This window comes from Anthonomus grandis, chromosome 2 (genome assembly GCF_022605725.1).
Source record: "Anthonomus grandis grandis chromosome 2, icAntGran1.3, whole genome shotgun sequence".
Lineage (NCBI taxonomy): Eukaryota > Metazoa > Arthropoda > Insecta > Coleoptera > Curculionidae > Anthonomus > Anthonomus grandis.
In genome coordinates, this window is record NC_065547.1 from 48646394 (window position 1) to 48668417 (window position 22024).

The 22024-nt window shown below is 32.7% G+C and overlaps 2 protein-coding genes across 14 annotated transcripts in view; one reads left to right on the plus strand and one right to left on the minus strand.

The window, feature by feature from the left end:
• LOC126747791 (gastrula zinc finger protein XlCGF52.1-like) overlaps positions 1–11831 on the minus strand; it is a 28916-nt gene extending 17085 nt beyond the window's left edge. Inside the window, exon 1 of one of the 3 annotated variants that reach the window (XM_050456608.1) lies at positions 11707–11831. Coding sequence is in view for 2 of the 3 variants with exons in the window: in XM_050456599.1 (XP_050312556.1) it covers positions 2740–2868 (129 nt within the window). In the remaining variant the exon portion in view is untranslated. Of the gene's footprint in view, positions 1–2739; positions 3084–11706 lie in introns of those variants that run through there. The other 2 variants (XM_050456599.1, XM_050456592.1) reach the window with 2 other exon arrangements.
• The window catches only part of LOC126747726 (protein LSM14 homolog B-B), a 31643-nt gene continuing 17003 nt past the window's right edge, over positions 7385–22024 (plus strand). For 2 of the 11 annotated variants that reach the window (XM_050456528.1, XM_050456540.1), the window contains exons 1-3: positions 7385–7650; positions 17021–17467; positions 21882–22003. In XM_050456528.1, the coding sequence (XP_050312485.1) occupies positions 7530–7650; positions 17021–17467; positions 21882–22003 (690 nt within the window). In that variant the 5' untranslated portion in view covers positions 7385–7529. The remainder of the gene's footprint in view (positions 7651–17020; positions 17468–21881; positions 22004–22024) is intronic. The other 9 variants (XM_050456546.1, XM_050456553.1, XM_050456568.1 and 6 more) reach the window with 9 other exon arrangements.

Sequence of the window (22024 nt, forward strand, 5' to 3'; positions counted from 1 at the left end):
TTTTCTTTTAGATGTCCGAGATAATGATCCAAATCTACATGAAACAATAAACGAGAATGAAACACAGCAGAGAGAAAACAATGAAACACAGCAATTTTTAGATATATCTTACAACTTTGTACAAATCATGGCAGATAACACAATAGAAGACAATGTTATTATATCTCCAACATTTGCAAATAGTAATCCTGCCGATAGCCATATATAGCAAGTTGCAGTACCGCGAATCAAGGACTTTCAAGGGAAGAAATTTTGCAATTGTGACATGTTTCGCAGTCCCCACGTGTAATAGGCGAAGACGAAGAAGATCCATTTGCCGAATCAGGTAGTTCCTTTGTTCCCAGTAGTGTTTCAAACAGTGATAGCGAATCGGTGGCGACAGACGAAAATCAACATGAAGAAATTATGGAAGAAGACAATGAGCTAAAGAATTTAAAAAAAAAGGAAAGAAGCGTGTAAGGCATGAATCGTCTTGGCAAAGAAATGTGCGAAAAAAGAAGAGAATGGCTGGCGAAAAGTATAAATCTTCAAAGAGTAAGAAAATCATAAAAGAAAAGAAAGTTAAAGAATCTTGCACCAATTGCCGTTTAAAATGCAATGAAAAAATTGCGGGTCCTGACAGAATTCAGATAAATCAAGAATTTTGGAACCAAGATACAACTAATCAAAAACAACAATTTTTATGTTCTTGCATTGAACTGACTTCTATAGAACGAAAGAGAGAACGCACAGGAAGTCTTTCCGGAAAACGGCAGTACAACTTGAAAAATTTTTTTACTCTTAACAGCAACAAATATCAAGTTTGCAAAACATTTTTTTTGCGTACATTAGATATATCCCAAACATTTATCAGGTGTGCACTTCAAAAACGCCAATCCAGTGGAATTGTTAAATGTGACAAAAGAGGAAAGCAGCCATCAATTAATAAAATTAGTGATGATGTGAAAAATCACATTCGAGAGCATATCGCATCATTTCCTTGTGAAGAATCCCACTACAGTTGCAGAAGAACCACAAAAAAATATTTGGGAAATCATCTTAACATTTCAACAATGTATAGGATGTACAAAGAAGATTGTGATTTAAAAAATCTTTTACCTGAAGAAGTTGGCAAAGAATGGCTCTACAGTCAAATTTTTAACACTGAGTTTAATTTGTCATTTGCCCCTCCATCAGAAGATACCTGCGATGTGTGTGATGAGTTTTTGATTAATCTAAGACAGTCAGATAATGCAGATGAGAGGCAAACTTTACAAGCTGAGTATGAATCTCACTTATTGGAAGCAGATATGAGCTTAAGAAGGCAGACAAAGATATGTCAAAGAATAATAAAGAACAAAAAGTATTAATGATAGACTCACAAAAATGCCTTCCCTGTCCTAAGCTAATTCTCAGAGCTTTTATAGTCTTAAGCTATGGTGTTTTAATTATACCGTTTATGATTCAACTGAACAACAGGCCAATTGCCTAATGTGGGATGAGTCAATTGGTGGGCGCAGTGGGAACGAAATAACTTGTGTAGTCCAATACATACAATCTTTACCAAAAACTATATCATCAATAATTATTTGGACTGATAATTGCCCATCACAAAACCGCCATTTACAGATGATAATGTGTTATTTTTATATGCTTGCATCAAATCCCCATATCAAAGAAATAAGTCACAAATATCTTCTTCGTGGCCACACACACATGGAAGTGGATGTGCATTCACTAATAGAAAGGGAAGCTAAAAAATGTCCAGACTTTCAAATAATAACTCCATGGGATTGGCTCCAGCTAGGATTTTGGGTAAAAACAAAGATTTTAAAATATTTGAAATGGCAACAACTGAATTTAAGGATTTTAATAAAATGTACAACTCACCCGATTCGCCATTACAAAATATCAAAAAAACTCAAAATGGCAATAAATTTTTAATCTCCCAAACAGTATTCATGCAGGTTAGAAAAGATCAGCCTGGTATTTTGTTTTTTAAAACTAATTTTGATCAAGAATTTCAAAGTATGGACTTCAACAGAAGAGCAGCTAGAAAAAGTCATAAAATTATTAAGGATTCATTAGTCTTATTACGGGATACTTTAAATCCAATAAGCACAAAAAAATTTAATGATCTGCAAAAACTTCTAAAGTGGGTGCCAGTAAGGTTTCATAATTTTTTCCAGAATCTCAAACATAAGGAAACCATTCAAGAGAATAATGCAGAGTAGTAAAAGTGACTGTAGTTTTCGAGAATAAAAAAAAGGTAATTTTCTAAAGTTTTTTTTATTTTATTTTTTCCTAATAGTTATGATGTTTTCATGTTAACCTATTTCTTAGAGGTTTCCCTAGAAAATGCCAATACATTTTTTTGTTGTAAACTATTATTTTGTTTTTTTTTTAAATATTAAGTCAAGTTTTTGCAAAAAGTAATACTTAAATAAAAAACAAAAAAAATACTTTGGTTTGTGACCTTACTAAGTATTTAAATTCTTCAATAATATTAAAAAAACTGCTTAAACTATCAGAAAAATAAAATTATTAACATAATTTTTGTTTTGTTTTCGCTCTCCTGTAAAATTCTTGATTTGTGACTTAATACACTTTTGCTCTGAGGTACGGATATAGATTACAGTATTTCGACTAAAATATTGGCATAAAGTAGGTACAAAGAAATTTCTGAGAATATGATTTAATTCTATTAATAAATGTAATAGTGAATGCTACATGAATAAATAAAATCAAATGTACACTTACGACTTCTACTATACACATTTTAAACTTTGTTATTAACATGAGACCGCCTTCCTCTTTTACTGTTAGCCTGTTATAGTCCATGCCATCTTTTAAACAGGCACAGCATGTTTTCACCACTTTTCGTCCCATTTTATAGGGCTCTGTCTGTTATCAATGAGCAATTTGCTTTCTTTTTTTTTCCTACATCTTTGTGTTATTTATAGTTATTTCAATTTCTTTGAAAATTGGAAAATAAAACACATTTTTTAGGTAAAAAAATTCACTTTCATCACATTCTGTTTAAATTGAAAAAAAAACAAATATTCAAAAAATAATAATCAAAATAAAAGCAAAATAACGAGAAATGGGTGAATGCGCGGGGTAACTATTCAGCACGACAGCTGTCAATGTATCCATTAAGGCCCTCTTTACAGAGACCCGAGCAAATTACGGATAATGTTAATGAAGAGCGGATTATATTCTTATTGGTTGAACTTGAATTTTTTAAAAGTCATTAAAACAATCAATATTTTACAAATGGAACTAACTCTCTCCTTAAAACAATCTTTGGAGATCTGCAAATGGAAACCATCAGTCACTAGGAGAGTCATTCAATTGGAAGCAGGATTCATTCAATTTAACCATTGTTTTGATCGATTCATGAAATATTACATTATCTTGATAAAGCACCTCATTTTTTTCGTATTTGAAGTTATTTGTTTTAATTTCATTATCTGGACAAATACTGAACCGAATATTCTATCACTTTGACCAGTATTAGCGACACTATCGACGAAGAAAAGTTTTGATCTGAAGAAATACTAACTATAGAGCAGTGGCGGCTGCTCATTAGGTTTGCATGTTTGCGCAACCCCCCAAAAAAAAGACTTAAAAAAACGAAACATATTTTTATTTATAATATAGCATCTTTTGTAAATTGCAATTAAGTATTAATATAAAACTTTACCAAAACACCCTTAAAAAAAGAATCATTTCCTATACTACATCGCGTCGCATCGAGAACTCTGACGGACGGTCGGCGGTGTGCACACAAGCTGCAAATCACTCGATTATACATACATTGTATTACGGCGTATTGTAAGTTGCCTACGTCGGAGGAGGCGGCTATAATGTTTCTCATAAGGTGCGTGTGGTTGCAAGAATAGTGCAAACCTTGTTTATTTTACCGACAAATTTAATAAAATCCGATCATTGATTCAGTTTATGGCGCGGTACGTTGTTGTGTTTTTATGTGTTGAATTAATTTACTGTTTTGTAAACATAATTTATATAAATAAATTTTAATTTAAAGCTTTAGTGGTAAAAATGAATTCGGTGCAAAGTTTAATTGCAGAGTCGTTCTGTAGCCGATCATTAAATGATAAGGCTGAGATAAAAAGACTTGGCAGGCCTACTACTCCGCCTTTAAAAATAGAACAATCTGTGTCTAGCAAAAAAGGACTTTTATGAGAACGTTTAATCCTGACTTGTACAATAAGCATACGTGGCATTGTGGGTGTCCAATAAAAAATGCTTTGGTTTGTTTTCCTTGTTTATTGTTTGGAGGCGAAGTTTCTTGGACAAAAGTAGGTTTTACTGATCTTAATCACTCAGGAGACCGCATTAAAAAACATTCATTATCGGCAACACATATGAAGAATGTCGTACAATATTCACTTTTTGGAAGTGTCAATGTAGCAGCCCAATTAAGTGGTGCATATCGTCGAAATATTGACCTGCATAACGAACAGGTAAAACAAAATCGATATATTTTAAACATTATTATTAATTATGTACGTTTTTGTGGAGCTTTCGAACTCGCGTTAAGAGGACATGATGAGTCTATGTCATCTTCTAATCCTGGGGTTTTCCGAGGCTTGATTGATTTTAGTGCTGAATTAGACGGTGTTCTAAAACAACATTTACAAAAAGCATCACGAGATTTTGCAAACAATGTTTAATGTATGTCAAGAAGAAATTTGTAAGGAAATAAAACAAGCAGATTTTTTGTCCATAATAGCCGATGAAACTAGTGACGTATCAAATATATTTCAAATGGCAATTGTCTTTCGGTACATCGTAAACGGTAAGCCAGTTGAACGTTTTTGGGATTTTTTGGTGCCTTGTGATCATGACGCCAAAACTTTATCTTCGGTTATTCTGGCAGAGCTTGACAAACATGTTAAAGATAACAAAACCAAACTCATTGCACAAACATACGTGATGGTGCATCAGTTATGAGCGGGTCGTCTAACGGGGTGCAATCAATAATTAAAAAATCTTATGAACATGCTGCGTACGTGCATTGCTATGCACATCAACATAATTTAATAATGTTAAATGCTACTTCTGCAAACAAAAACGTTCGAATTTTCTTTGCCAATTTACAAGGAATTTGTTCATTTCTTTCCAATAGTCCTCAGAGATCGTTAGTACTGGACCAGATTGTGAAAAAACGCTTACCACGCTCAGCCCCGACCAGGTGGAATTTTAATTCTACTGTATTTAAATACAAAGATGGCATATTAGAGACAATGAAACAAATTTTAAATGAAAGCAGAAATATTAGCACCACAAACCAGGCATCAGGGTATGTGAAAATTTTTCAAAGTAGAAATGTTGTTTTTTTGGCTCAATCTATTTTATAAGATAATGCCTTATGTGGATATTTTATTTAGTAAATTTTAATCGAGGCAAATTGACGCTGCTCTTGCAAATACCTACATATTATCTTTCGAAAATAAATTATTGGAAATTAGAAATAATATCACGGACGCTATTGAGCCTTCTCCATCGGAGCCATGCACATATAAACGACGTAGGCTGGATGACTACAGAATTTTGTCGAGAAGCAAAAGAAGTATGTGACATTATTATTTGTCAAGGAAAGGAGCGATTCAGTTTTACCGGACACTTAGTCGCCGCTAGTCTTTTTTTTTCGGATCAGTATAACCAAAATAGTATTAATTTTCCTGAAATAAAATTTAAAGAAACAATAAAGTATTACCCATTTTTTATAGAACAAAAGCTCCGAACAGAACTAAAACTTATTTATGAAACACTGGAATTTAGATCAATCTCGGGACTACTTGTGCTGTTTGACTATATTTCTCAGAATGGTGAGCTTAGTGAAACTATTAAGCTTTTAAAAATTTGCCGAGTCTAAAGAACGTCGGATGGACTTTCTTTTTAAATAATTTGTAATTACGACATACGCTTTTTATCTATTTTTAGGGTATTATGTCATTAAAGTTTTTTTTTTCTTTCGTTTGTGTTTTTTTTTATTTAATTATTGCATTATATCAAAAGTTCGAGTTTTTTTGATTATTTTGGCCGTTTAAAAGTGGGTATGACACCGAAAAATGTTTTCGCCTCCGCCAAAGCGCCAGCGATAATCTTTTTAGTCTTTCATTCGCGATCACCGACGGCCCCCTACAGTTGCAACCTCCAGATTTGTAAAGCGCGAGCCGCCACTGCTATAGAGTTGTACACTATAACAAGACATGTAGACTCATGACAGGGTCTTAATATAACAAGATTTTCATAACTTGGGTCGATAACAATCTCAAATCAATGCCAAGTCACCTACAACTATTAAATAAAGTTTATCGACCGTATAGTAATGCGAATGACAATAACGAATTGTAGAACTTTCAAAAAATTTATAGCAATTTAAAAATATACAGCAAGCAAAAATCAGAGCAAATGATAAATTTGTTTCTTCAAGTTCATACTGAACTAATTAAAAACTAACTAAATTAATAACTTGTATGACAAGTTATTAATAGTAACGCAGGTATGTCAAAATCAAAAGAACTAGCTAAAATTTAGTTAACAATATCAAGCAATACATGAAAATTCCTTTTCGTGTATTGCTTGATACTGTTAACAATAATATTCCATTTTCGAAAAATGACCTAGTTTTGTCTTAGACCTCTGTCTGGTGTAGGTATGCCGGATGATGTGTTTTCTGGGAGCTTGTTTGGATCCTCTCTTTCAATGTCACTTCCACATTAATGTTGTTACTGGGTAGCTTAAAAACTTCTGTATATTCCCTTCGATGCCTTGCTGACTTTTCCTCTTTATTAACAAACTCTTTTATAACAAACTACTTTAGCATATTGCACCCTATAAGATGATTATACTTACTTACTCCACCATCAGTATATATACTGAATCTAGATTTGATACTTAACGTATCAAAAATTTAATTTTGGTTTATTCAACATCAATGAAATGCAGTCTAATTATTCCTAAAGGCAGTCTAGTTCTTATTAAGCTGCCTTGACATTACAAACTTTAAATTAAATAAATATTGAATGTACAAATCCCAACTCATCCTAGTTCTGTTTTCCCAAATTATTTTTATATACAATTTTTATTTATTGAGAAAAAAAAGATACCACAAGATGTGCACACCAAATCCAAACACAAATCCAGTGGAAAGTGAAACAAATCATTTGCTCGGATACAATGTGTCACGTCTTTAATTAATTAATTCATGATTTTTATCACTTTATTTTGAGTATACGGCATAAGCTATAATATATAATCCGAGGTTCCGCTGTTCCGCTTTCATCTGGCAACATTGGCATAATCTAAAAGTCTTACGGTTTGTTCCCCCTTCCACTTATCATTCTAAAAATTGACATCTGTCATTATTGTCACTGCTGTCACACACGCAACGTCAACTGTTCGGCAAAGACGCCACCATTTTTTAAGACGCAAGTCATATCGGCGAAATTCCAATTTCTAGGAAAGTAAATCGGCAAATATCCCGTTAATCCTGCAGGGAAACTCGAAAAGTCGCGATGACCACGGGAATGCCGGAACTGGGCTCCAGGATCAGCCTAATATCGAAGGCCGATATCCGCTACGAAGGAAAATTATTTACCGTTGACCCTCAAGAGTGTACAATAGCTTTGGCATCGGGTAAGCTTGACCTACGGTAATTAATTGAAAAATTTAATTTATGCACCGTTCTCGATTGTACTTATCAATTTGCATGATAAAAAATGCATTGTTAATCTCTTTAGATGATTATTATCAACCACCGAGCCGTTAGAACGGATTTATGTTTGGTATTTTTTCTGAAAAAGTTGACATAATATCGTTCTAGTTCAAGAACGCTACACCAGATCATAAAAATGTATTAGTTCAGCGGTTTAATGTAATTAAAAAAGTCCTACGGTTTTTTTATTCGTAAATTTCTCATTGTTCAAACTTATGGAATTTTAGATGTTTCTATGGAATTCCATACATTTTTTACCTCTTGGCTATTAGTACATTAACCCAGTCTCTTGGTATTCATTGTTCAGGATTAGCAAAAGTATTTTCTGAACTAATTCTGCTCTTTCAAGTATAATACAATATTAAGATATTTAATTTTTTTTATTTCCCTTCATTATACCTCAGACATTATTGGCCATGGTTTCTGATGAACTTCTCCTGAGGTATTTTTGATTTAAAAAAACTGAAATTTACCTCTATAAAGTTCAATTTTCTCAATTTTTAACTCTATGCCAAAATTTTGTTTCTTTCAAATAAAATTATTAATTACCTCTTTATAACATTCAGAGTGACTTGGTACAATTACTTAAGTCATATCTGTCGGCATGTACCTAATGTTAAAGAATTATCATCCAAATTATAAATATGTATATTCCTTATCCACAATTTGCCAGGCTCTGTGTCAATTGGTGCAATCAGTAATGCTTATTTCAGTTATTTCCATTCTATAATGACATATTGTGTTATCAGTGGAAGATACTACCTGTATATGTCTAAGATATTTGCATTGCAAAGAAGATGTATGAGGATACTTGAGACATGTCATATCAAAAGCAACAATCTCCACTTTTTGTAAATATTGAGTTTTGGGCATAAATTATTATTGCTAAAGCTCCTTTATTACCCGAGAAATTTATTTGTAGCATAAAAGACAATATCCCATACAAAATTAGGTTTAAAAATTGCCGTTTATTGCAAAACATACAATCTCCACTGTGTGATTCACAGCAAAATAAGCAATATCCATTTCAACCAATTACAGTCAGTGTACACGTCACCTGACTTGACTAGTTTTACTAGGGGTCTCCGCTTGTTTGTTTCGATGATGTTTATTTCCTGCTGTTTATGTTTAAAGATAGATTCATTGCTTTCAGACATAATTATTATTTGAATTATTTTATTTATTTTATTTTATTTTTATTTTTTACGGGATCAACCCCATTACAACAGTAAATTAAATACAAAATCAATTGAACCTAACCATACTTAACAGTAAAATACTAACTATTAAGCAGTAATAAAGCCTACTTATAAATGTAAAATACCAAAAATAGTTTTATAACCCAAGTCAATATAACAGAATTCTAAAAACATACCCTACTAAAGCATAATATTCAGTATTGCACTAAAAAAAAAAATTAAACAATTTCTCTTATTTGACGCTTAAATCTAGATAAGGAAACGCCCAAAATTTCAATTTCCCTAGTATTGACAATTCTTAGAGTTCTTACAATAGGAGCCTGTAATGCATAATTGGCGCTATGAAATGGTAATGAAAAGACACTATACTGCCTTAAATTCCTAGATGGAATATTAAATTGTATTGTCATCAGAAGTTCTGGACAAATTATCTGACCATTCAATAATTTATAGAAAAAAATTAAATCTGCATATATCCGTCTTAGTCTCAATGTCTTCATATCAAGCATTTCTAAAACAATATCATAAACATGATCATCTGGAATTCTTATTCGAAGTTTATAGAGACAAAACCTAATAAATGTGTTCTGAACTCTTTCCAAGGACAAGCAATTATTCATCCATATCACTGAGCCATATTCCAGCAATGAAACAACCAATGACATGTATAACCTCTTACAGGTCTCTATAGAAAATTCTTTACAGTTCCTTAGTACAAAAACCCAGATTCTTAGAGGATTTGAGAACAATATTGTTTATGTGTGCATTGAAGTTTAAATGAACATCAAACGAGATACCAAGATCTTTAACTATGCTGCAATATTGAAGTGTACTTCCTTGAATGTTATATGAAGTGACAACCTTTTTAGTTCGCTTGAGAAAACTTATATAATTGCATTTGCTTACATTCAAAAACAAATTGTTGTTAACACACCACTCATTCAATCTATCCAAATCACTTTGCAACAAAATCTGATCAAGTATTGATAAAATCTCTCTAAAAAACTTCAAATCATCAGCAAATAAAAGGAAGTCACTGTTCTCAAAACAAGCACCAATATCATTCACAAAAATATTAAAGACCAAAGGTGAACAGTGCCCACCTTGTGGAACACCTAAAGTGACATTAATATAGCTTGATCTTGCATTACCTATTCGTGCCTGCTGGGTCCTCCCTGACAGGGAATTTACAAACCAATTCACCATAAGATTAGAAAATCCAAACATATCCAATTTTTTTGCCAAAATACTATGGTCAACTCTGTCGAACGCCTTGGAGAAGTTGGTGTAGGTTACATCCATCTAACATCCCCTCTCCAAGGCATTCAACAGACTCTGTTGAAACACTAACAAATTAGTCACAGTAGACTTTCCAGAACTAAATCCATGTTGTTCGCTAAGTAACAACTCTTTACAATAAAAATATAATTGATCATAGATAAGAAAGAAAGAAAGAAAATGTGCTATATTACATAAGACAACAAAATCTTGTGTACAAGCATCCTAAAAACTAAAAAATTCCAAATTCACTTTAAATTTCAAATTTCAAACAAACATAACATCTAAAACACTTTACCATAAAATTTACACACATTACCAAAATTAATCATAACAAAACAGATTGAGAAAAAAAAGCATCTTTTTGATAAATTTCATTAAAAAATAAGTAAAGCTGTCAATAAAACAGAATTTTGAAGAAGCAGATAAGACTGTCCAGGAGCTTCGGAATGGCTGATTGTATACAAACACTTCTGTAATTCTCGATTTTGCTATTGTCGCCAGATTTAAAAATTGGCATTACAAAACTATGTTTCCACAAGGTTGGGAAAATTGCAGAATCCAAAGATCTTTTAAAAATTATAAAAAGAGGGTATGAAATAGTACATACACACTTTATTAGAAAATAATTCGGAATGCCATCGGGTCCTGAACTAACTTTGGGTGGCAACTTGGTAACTTTATCAAAAATCAACCCAACGGAAAGGGTGGGATTAGGAATGGTCATATTTAACTTTGCTTGCTGATTGATAAAAGTACCATTATTGTTTATATTATTAATAGGACTATAGACTGTTGAAAAAAACTGGGCCAACAAGCCAACAAACTCATTATCATTATAATACATTAAATTAGGAAGTTTATTAATTGATCTTTTATTGTTTATGTTATACCAAAAACTTTTAGGGTTAGTGTAAAGTAGTTGGTCTAAGTTTGAAATATAATTATCATAACAAATATCAGTCAAAGTTTTACATCTAGCCCTAATGTTTGAAAAAGTAATATAATCTGCCACATTATGACTGACCCTGTAGCATTTGTGTGCAATTTTCTTTTGCCTAACTAAATATCTTAATTCAGCTGAAAACCAACTAGGAAACTTTGAAGTTTTGTATCTCTTTAGGGGAACAAAAAGTGCTATAGCCATATCCAGTATATGATAAAAATGTGAGACTGCTATATTAATGTCTGCTGAGCTCAAAACCAAGTCCCAATTAATTCCACATAAGTAATTATTAATACCAATATAATACCCATTTTAAAATCATAATAAAACTCTACATAGTTTAAATTCGACTGAGTTTCACAACTAAAATCAATTTCAAAATTATACCCTTTGTGAATTAATGACCCCCCAAAAAGACAATCAACTGCTTCCATTACATCAAGAGTTTGCTTGCTTGAAAAAATTAGATCTAAATAAACAAGCCTATCATTTGGAATTGTAATATTCTGATAAAAACTCAAACAAGCATAATGCTGCCCTAAAACTAGACCTACCGAGTTTAAAGGTCAAGTCACCACCACACCATTGTCGTCATTCCCCCAACTTGAATCAGGTACATTAAAATCACCAAAAATATAAAAATCACAGCTTGAATATTATTGCCTGAGAATGTCAACAGTATGGCAGTGACTTTCATATAAGTTAATTGCAGAATTATTTGGGGGAATATAAACTCCCCCAATTATAAAGCTAATACTACCAATTCTACATAATATATATAATTGTTCGACTGAATCATACACCAACGTAAGCTTCCTTGAATCAATAACATCCCTGATATATATCAAAATTCCTCCTCCACGACTTTTGCTGCTAGTAGAAGGTGAACAATCACATCTGAACAGACTAAATGACTTTACAGACAGTTCAGCATCAGAGTAGTCATCAGAGAGCCGACTCTCAACAAATATCAAAATATCATAGTGCGAGCATAAAACAACTTTAATTAATTCATTAATTTTAGTTCTTAGGCCACCAACATTATAGCAAAATACTTGCAATGGGGCTAATTTACGTTTTTTCTATTGTTTCTAGCATTGTTTGAGGTAGAATTTACTCTGTATGGCACATTATTTCTATATTTAATTATTAAATTCTCCTCTCCTTCTTCTTTTCTTCTGTTTAGCTCTGCAACCACCTTCCTGGTGCATTCTCTTTGCATCACTGTTAAGTCATTCTTTAATTCATATGCATGTAAATTTGACTTCTTATTTCCCATTATTAGTATGTCCCGTGCAATCTTACAGTCAGAGAATACCACTTTAAGTGGTCTCGATTTTTAAGCTATTGTAACACCTGGGTGTAAAATATACATCTGTGTGCATTTGTTTTACACTTATGATTGTTAATATTAAACAAACAGAAGAATTTAATAACCTTAAATACTACAATACCTAACCTATTAACATTTAACAATCTGTGAAAAAGGACTAGATTACCAACTTAAATTCCTAGAAAAATTAAGTGAAAATATGTTTGTTGTGCACATGCTTTTTACATTCTTCACAAATTTTTTATTTTTTTTTTATGCACTTTAACTCAGGTGGTAGAACATTATACATTTAAGTTAAAATATTAACATATTGGATTGATTAATGATTTACTTATGCCAGAATAACATCCAACAATGAAACTTTAATTGAAACTCATAATTATAAATAACATAAATCTAGTCAAAAGTCATGGTGTTGTACCAGGTATTGATCCAATTTCAACAGATCATGAAGCAGTATTTTGTGTATTAAAATCTAATATTGAAAATAAGTAACAATTCTGTGATAAAAGGTAGAGATCTAAGACTGGCATATTCTGATGAGTTTAGGGCAAGTTTACAACAGGTAGAATGGAATAACCTCTACTATTCTAATGATATAAATGTAAAAGTTCAAATATTCAATGAAAATATCCTGTCCCTTTTTGATGTTTATTGTCCTTCAAAACCACTAAAACGAAGAGGGTCTGAACCATTGCACTTAACACATAATTTGAAAAAAATTATAGAGTTAAAACATAAAGCTTTTAAAAAATTATGTAAATATGGCAGTAAAGGAAGAAAAAAATTATACTGTCATTTTATTTTTTAAGGTGGTACTTTCCACCCAATGTATGTATATAGAATAGATGTAATTTATTTGTTTGTGAAATGTTTAGTAATCTTAGAGCAATCTGTAAAAATCAGGCCGATCAGTGCTACTCAAACTATATTGAGCAAACCCATTCTTCTATTTCCGGTGACCCTAAATATTTCTGGAAATATATAAGAGATAAGACACAAAATATCAGTATTCCATCTACTGTGAAATATTTAGATGCAGTGGGTGAAAATGGCCATGAAATAGCATCTTTATTTGCACAATATTTTTCTTCAGTCTACTCTCCTGATGAATTTGATGTTCAGGAATTTACGCAGCCTGATATTGCATGTTCTTTTGATATTAATGAAATGCATGTACAAATATCTGAAGTCTTTGAAAAGTTAACCAATGTCAATGTTAATAAGGGCCCTGGGCCTGACTGTATTCCAGCTGTCTTCATAAAACACTGTGCTTTTGCTTTGGCACGTCCACTATGACTGATTTAAAATTTCATGGAAGTTAAATTATTTGACTTCTATATTTAAGAATACAGGTCGGAGGGATGATGTGAAAAACTATCGTCCTGTTTCTCTGGCTTGTCACTTTGCAAAGGTTCTTGAAAGTTTTGTCACAGATTTTTTAGCAGAGAAATTTAAAAACATAATCTCACAACTAAGCAGCATGGGTTTGTCAGGGGTAGGTTCATTACCACTAATTTGTTGCTTTACCAAACAGCTTTGTTGGGGGCCTTGGAAAATGGTATGTCGGTTGATTCCATATATACTGACTTTTCCAAGGCCTTTGACAGGGTTGATCATTCTCTCCTGGTTGCGAAGTTGTCACTCTATGACATTGGTGGTTGTCTTTTGGCCTGGTTGAAATCATATCTGTCTGGAAGAACACAGTTTGTAAAGATAAATAACTTTTATTCTAGTCCTTTTCCAGTGACTTCTGGGTGCCCATCTTGCCTTAATCTTTTTATTAATGATGTTGTTCATTGTTTTGATTATTGTAATGTGTTGCTTTTTGCTGAGGATGTTAAGATTTTTATAATTATAGACAGTAACTTGGCACATCATGAACTTTGTTCTGATCTTCACAAATTTAAATTATAGTGCAAGAAAGAAAGAAAGAAAATGTGCTATATTACGTAAGACAACAAAATCTTGTGTACAAGCATCCTAAAAACTAAAAAATTCCAAATTCACTTTAAATTTCAAACAAACATAACTTCTAAAACACTTTACCATAAAATTTACACACATTACCAAAATTAATCATAACAAAACAGATTGAGAAAAAAAAGCATCTTTTAGATAAATTTCATTAAAAAATAAGAAAAGCTGTCAATAAAACAGAATTTAGAAGAAGTAAATTAAATTATTTAACAGGAAACAAAACTAAAACACTAAAATGATGTCAGAGTACAGGTTAAAAGGTATCATTAAAAAAATCGTCAAGGCTATAATATGCCCTGGATAATAAAAGTGATTTTAATTCCTTTTTGAATCTCTTAACTTCTAAAATTTGTCTGATACATAGAGGAACATGGTTGTAAATTTTTTTGCTGAGGTATATAAGTGAGTTCTTCGTGAGGGAGGATGTAGGGATTGGTAAGGGAAAATCGTTAACCTGGTGAGTCATATGACCAGTGTTAGAGGGAGGTTTAGGACATTTATGAATAAGAGTAGCTGTTTCTAAGATAAAAAGAGAAAAAAGAGTTAGGATTTTTTGAGATATAAAGAGAGGTTTACAAGAATCTCTTAACCCAGCGGAACATAGGTATCTAACTGCCTTTTTTCAAGAACAATAGAATGGTCCTAAATGCTAAAAAATGCAAATATATTCAATTTACCAGAAGTTTTAGTCCACCATTTTATCAGTACTATCTAATGAGTTCACTTATTGAGAAGGTATCAGAGATACATGATCTTGGGGTGCTTTTTGATTGCAGACTAACTTTTTCCAAAAATATTGAAAACCTGTGTAATAAGGCTTACGAAATGTTGGGTTTTATTAAGAATCACAATCATGATTTCAGCAGTATTGATTCCATCAAACTTCTGTATTTTTCATTGGTTCGCAGTCAACTTGAGTCTTCTGAGTTGTTGTGTCAGCTTAATTTAAATGTTGCTCCTACTACAGTCCTCAGACAGACTAAATTATTCTACCTTGAACAACATCGTACACTGTATGGTCAAAACTGTGCAATAAGTAGAATGATGATTAACTCAAATAGTGTCAGTATAGATTTGTTTCATTGTTCTCTGAGTTCACTTCAATGAGTTTTAAAATCTGCTTAAGTGCAATATAATTTTATATCTTGACTTTGCTTAAATTGTGTCTTCTTTTCTATTGCAGTTACTCTGTTTTAAACCATTGTTGTCCTTATATTTAATTTAATTTTATTGATGTTATCTGTTATTTATGCTAGATATTTAATGATAGTACTAATACTTCAAGCTTCTTATTTTGTTGAATATTTTATATACTATATTTATTTTGTTGTTAAATTGGTTAATTACCGTAATATATACTGATAACTGATATACAGTAGTGGCAGAAAGTAGAGCAACTTTTAAAAAAATAAAATTTCTTGACAACTAACAAAGGAATAACAATGATATTTATATCATATTTATATAAAACGGAATTAGGCGTTCAGGTATCTTCAAGGAAAATAAGAAGTAGATTAATGCAGGCCAAATTATTTGCAAGACGTCCAGCAAAAAAGCCCTTATTATCTGCAAAAAACAGACGATCCCGTCTTCTTTTTGCTCGATCTCATTTGCACTGGACAATTAATAACTGGAAAAAGATAATATTCAGCAACGAATCAAAGTTTAATTTGTTTCAAAGTGATGGAATAGCATATGTTCGACGTCCTGCAAACCAAAGGTTAAATCCCAGATACACTTGTCCAACAGTAAAACATGGTGGTGGATCTGTTATGGTGTCTGGCTGCTTTTCCGGTTTCGGAATGGGGCCACTTCATAAAATTGATGGGATATTGGATAGATTTATGTACAAAGATATTCTGGAAAATGAAATGGTTCCATATGCAGACGAGAAAATGCCTCTTAGGCACATTTTTCAGCAGGACAATGATCCAAAGCATTCTTCTAAATATGTAAAGGCTTGGTTTAGACAGCAATATAATCAAGTAATGGACTGGCCAAGTCAATCACCAGATTTAAACCCCATCGAGAACCTATGGGAAATTTTGGATAGGAAAATAAGGGAGAAAACTTACAAAAATAAGGACGAATTGTTCAATGCATTACACAAAGCTTGGATTAATATGGACCCAGTAATAAGTTCTAGGTTACTGCAATCTATGCGCCACCGTTGTGAGGAAGTTATCAAAAATGATGGATATGTTACAAAATACTAAAATTGTAATTGTATTTCAGTTTTTACTAAAAGAAAAACATCAATTCTTAAAAAGTTGCTCTACTTTTTTCCGCCCCAGAATTAATTCTTGTACATAAAAAATATAAACAAAGAATATTAAGTTAAGTTGTTGATAGATTTATAATGCTTAGATCTTATTGGTATTATATTTCCAATATGATTGTATTTTCTTACTAAATAAAATAGATGTGTTTAAAATAAAGAAGTTGCTCTACTTTCTGCCACTACTGTAATTGTTTCATTCAATAAACATTTAATTTTTTTTATTTACTTTACTTCATTTTATAAAATTATATGTTATATATTATTTGTTTTACAGTACGCTCATTCGGTACGGAAGACCGAGAAACCCAATTCCCTGTGCCAGCGCAAAACCAAGTCTACGACTACATCTTGTTTCGCGGGTCGGACATCAAAGACATCCGTGTGGTGAACAATGTCACTCAGCCCCTCAACGATCCGGCCATCATGCAGCTGTCTGTACCGCCAACGCTTGGCGGGCAACAGTTTCAACAGCACCCCATACTGGGGCACATGGGGCACACCCCTTACGGCTCGTTTCTCCCCATGGGCGGACTGACAACTGCCGGTGCCCCAGGACTTCAAGCGGGATGGACTAGGAACGTCACGTCCGCACCGGGAGGTTCAAAGTCAAGTGAGTTAATAATATCACCCCCGGGTGGTTCTGACGTTAACGCGACAGGTCAGGCCGTTATGTCGCATCCTCCTCCCGTGGGAGAACTCTCTAGACCAGGCGAACAAAATGGTAACTTAAAATATTTATTTTTTTTTTAAAAATGCTTGTTGCTTTGGTCTGATACTTGACGCGTTTTTGTAAGTAGTTTTTGCATTTTTATGTTCCATGCCTGTTGTTTAGTTTTGATAGCGTGGCAATATTTAGTTACCAGTTGTTACTCATGCTCCATTAGTCTTATCCTTAAGAATTCATGATTGTTTACAGTTATAATTTATTACCTTTAGATAGTGTAATGATAAATTAGCATAAAATAATCCTTGTTGCATTTTGAACCTATCACAAAATCTTACAATAACAAATAATATTTTCCCAATAGACAATTAAAATTTTGCTTTTAATTAATACAACATTGAAAAACTAGAATAATCTATTAACATCTTTTTTATTTATAATATATCATATGCCTGTAAATCTAATATCCACTTTACATAGTTTTCGAATGAATATTTGAAGTATAATTTAACATGTTCACTACCAACTCGGTCTATAAGACCGAAAAGAAATTTTGCCACCCTCATCAATGCGGTCTATAGGATTGAGCTAAATATTCAATCCTCGTTCGCCAACAAGCCTTACTTTTTAAACGCATTAAAAACATTTGAGTATTTCTTAAATTTTTTAACTTTTCATACTACTTGTAATAAATCTGATCCCTTAATTTGCTTGCAATCGACGAACAAACATTTTCACACCGCATCAGATTTTGAGGGATGTAAAATTGAAAGAAAATGTGCTATATTACGTAAGACAGCAAAATCTTGTGTACAAGCATCCTAAAAACTAAAAAATTCCAAATTTACTTTAAATTTCAAATTTCAAACAAACATAACATCTAAAACACTTTACCATAAAATTTGCACACATTACCAAAATTAATCATAACAAAACAGATTGAGAAAAAAAAATCATCTTTTTGATAAATTTGATTAAAAAATAAGTAAAGCTGTCAATAAAACAGAATTTAGAAGAAGTAAATTAAATTATTTAACAGGAAACAAAACTAAAACACTAAAATGATGTCAGAGCACAGGTTAAAAGGTATCATTAAAAAAATCGTCAAGGCTGTAATATGCCCTGGACAATAAAAGTGATTTTAATTCCTTTTTGAATCTCTTAACTTCTAAAATTTGTCTGATACATAGAGGAACATGGTTGTACTTTTTTTGCTAAGGTATATAAGTGAGTTCTTGGTGAGGGAGGATGTAGGGATTGGTAAGGGAAAATCGTTAACCTGGCGAGTCATATGACCAGTGTTAGAGGGAGGTTTAGGACATTTATGAATAAGAGTAGCTGTTTCTAAGATAAAAAGAGTTAGGATTTTTTGAGATATAAAGAGAGGTTTACAAGAATCTCTTAACCCAGAGGAACATAGGTATCTAACTGCCTTTTTTTGAATCACAAAAATTATGTTTAATAATCCCTTGTTGCTTAAACCCCAAAAAGGCAAGCCATAACGAAGGTGGGACTCAATAAGAGAAAAGTACACTGAACGTGCAACTACCCCTCCCAGCTCATGCCCCGCCATTCTTACTGCAAAGCATCCAGAGGATAATTTTGATGCAAGATTTAGGATATGATCTTCGAAGCGAATGCGACCATCAATGGTAATACCAAGGAACTTACAGCTTTCTTTGTTTTGCAAGGGGGAGTTTTCACTAAACATAAGGCCCTGAACGTCACACTTAAATCCCATAATAAAGGTTTTGCCCACATTAAATACAAGCCTGTTTGCAGCACACCACTCCGATAAAATCTTAAGATCCTTAAGAACCTGGGCTCTAACATTATCAGAATCTCTATGATTCCATAAAATGGTAGTATCATCAGCAAACTGAACCACTTTGCCCTGCAGCTTTAATGAACCCAAATCATTTACATAGAGCAAAAATAATAGTGGTCCTAACACTGAACCCTGAGGTACTCCAGTTTTAAGGGATCTGGAATCGGATAAACATCCAGATACTGTAACTCTTTGGGTACGATTAGACAGATAGGATTCCAGCCATTGCAATGCCACACCTCTAAAGCCATAATTATTGAGCTTAGACAGCAGTATTCCATGATCTACACAATCAAATGCCTTGGATAAATCGCAAAACACTGCCGCCGCGGACTCTCCAGAATTTAAGGACACATAGACACTCTAAAACAGCGTCATAAGTCCCTTTTCCCGTTTGAAATCCAAACTGATTTGCAGATAAAATGCAATTATGTTGCAAAAAAGATAAAATTCTGATTTTTGCAAGTTTTTCAACCATCTTGGAGAGGGTAGATAATATAGAAATTGGACGGAAATTACAAGGCTTACTCACATCTCCACCCTTATAAAGAGGGATAACCACTGCTTCCTTCAAACATGCTGGAAAGATGCCATTATGAAAGAAATTGTTTATGGCAGAAGCTAAGGCATTCAATGCTGAGTCAGGCAAAAGGAGTAGTAATTTTGATGATATTTTTTAAGCTTTTAATTGCATCTCTAACATCAGTAAGGCTAACAGGATAAAAGAAAAAAGAATTTTGAACTGACACTTGTTGAATATAATGCAAAGGATCAATATTAGTATTCACATCCTTGAGCAATAAATGAGGAATATTACAGTAATAATCATTTAAACTATTTGGTCTTACTTCTGGTTCTGAAACTTTCTTGTGAGAATGCCTGAAGTCATTTATAATTGACCAACGTTCTCTCTGCCTATTTGAGGACATATTCAAGAGGTCACTATAATATTTAACCTTAGCTGCTTTTATCATCTTTCTATATAGAATACGATATTTCTGATGATAAAGAATCATGTTTGCATTAGTTGTAAACTTGCACAGCTTAGCCAAAAAACGGAGGTTTTTAGCTGAAGTTCTGAGGCCTGCTGTGACCCATGGTTTTCTATTTTTCATTTTAAGCCTCTTTTTAGGAAAATACTGATTGATCTTGTCACATACCACATTAAATAACAAAGTAAACGGGTCAGGAGCCATTTTAACTGCATTCCAATTAACCAAAGCTGCAGTAGAAGAAAAAGCATTAAAATTTGCTCTGCTGAAAATTCTTCCTATATAATGAGATGAAGGAAATACAGTGTTGCATGGAATCCTAGCAAGAATGGCTTCATGGTCAGAAATACCAGATGAGAGTACTCTACATGACACATCACTTAAATTTATACACAAATAATCAATAGTAGTTGCAGATGTGGATGTTATACGTGTGGGTGAAAGAACATGCATCTTCAAGTCATAAGATTCCAATATACTTAAAAGGGATGTATGATATGATGGCAAACTTACATCAGTGAAGTTAATATTAAAGTCACCAGCCAATATAACTATGGAGTGTAGAGACAATTGGGATAATAGAGAATCAAGTTTGTCCAGGAACATACCAATATCTCCTGTGGGTGGTCTTATAAACACAAAGAACATATAAATTAAATCACTTACAAAAACAAAGGGGGAATTCAAAAACCTTCTCTAACAGAAAGCTATCATACTTATTAATTTTACAGAAAAAAGCTTCAATTGTTTGTTTAACTAAAATAGCTATTCCTCCATGTATGGAGTGTTGCCGACAAAAAATTGATATAGGAATATAATCAGATATTAAGAAACATTTGTTAGGCTTTAACCAGTGCTCAGTTAGTAATACAATATCAGGAAAATCACATGAATCAAGTAAAAGATGAAGCTCGTCCATTTTATTTCTTAGAGACTGTATATTTAAAATAAAACTATTGAAACTTTCCGCATGCTTATTTTCAATGTTATTTATAGAATGTGAGTGAGCTTGATCTTCTGTGTATTTATTATAAAAAAGAATCCCTATCACAGTCAGTGTCTAGAAGTCCAGGTTGATTACTTGGTTTTATTGTGGACACATTTTTTGACGAAATGCTACTTTTGAAATGTTTTAAAATATGGGTATACAGTAATGATGCCAAATCTGATCCAAAGTTGCTGGCATGATTAGACTCTAAAATTCTATTTAGATTGTTTTTATTTTTGTTGAGCGAAAACCATGCGTCGGACGAAAAAGAACCAAGAGATCAAATTTACTAAAAAGTGATTGAGGATTTTAAAAATAATTTTTATTTTAAGAAAAAATAGTGGCGTAGTATTTTTTCCACTAAAAATATTCAATAGAAGCCCTATAGGGTTGCCACTGACAGAAAATAATTTTTTTGCACACCAAAAAATGCGTCTTGATGCATAGAATATATGTACCAAGTTTCATAAAAATGTCTACAATATGTTTGCGGGAACCTTTTTTTTTAACATGAGTCTAGGAATTACCCCCTTTAAGGAACACTCTGTATATTACACATTAAAATGTAGTTTTTCTTTCTGTTTTGCTTATTTGTCCCCTGCCTAACCGCTTTTGCCAATTAACTTTTAAAACCGCAGAGCTTGTCAAGTCATCTCAGTTTAGATTCGGTTTTAGACTTTATCGGAGCGGGCGCGGCGAGCCGAAGCACCACACCCGCCTCACTCGGTTCTCGAAAATCGGTGTCCGTCGATCAGGGAACCCAGGCAGGTGGAAGTAACCAAAGAGTAAGAATCTTTGGTTTTTTT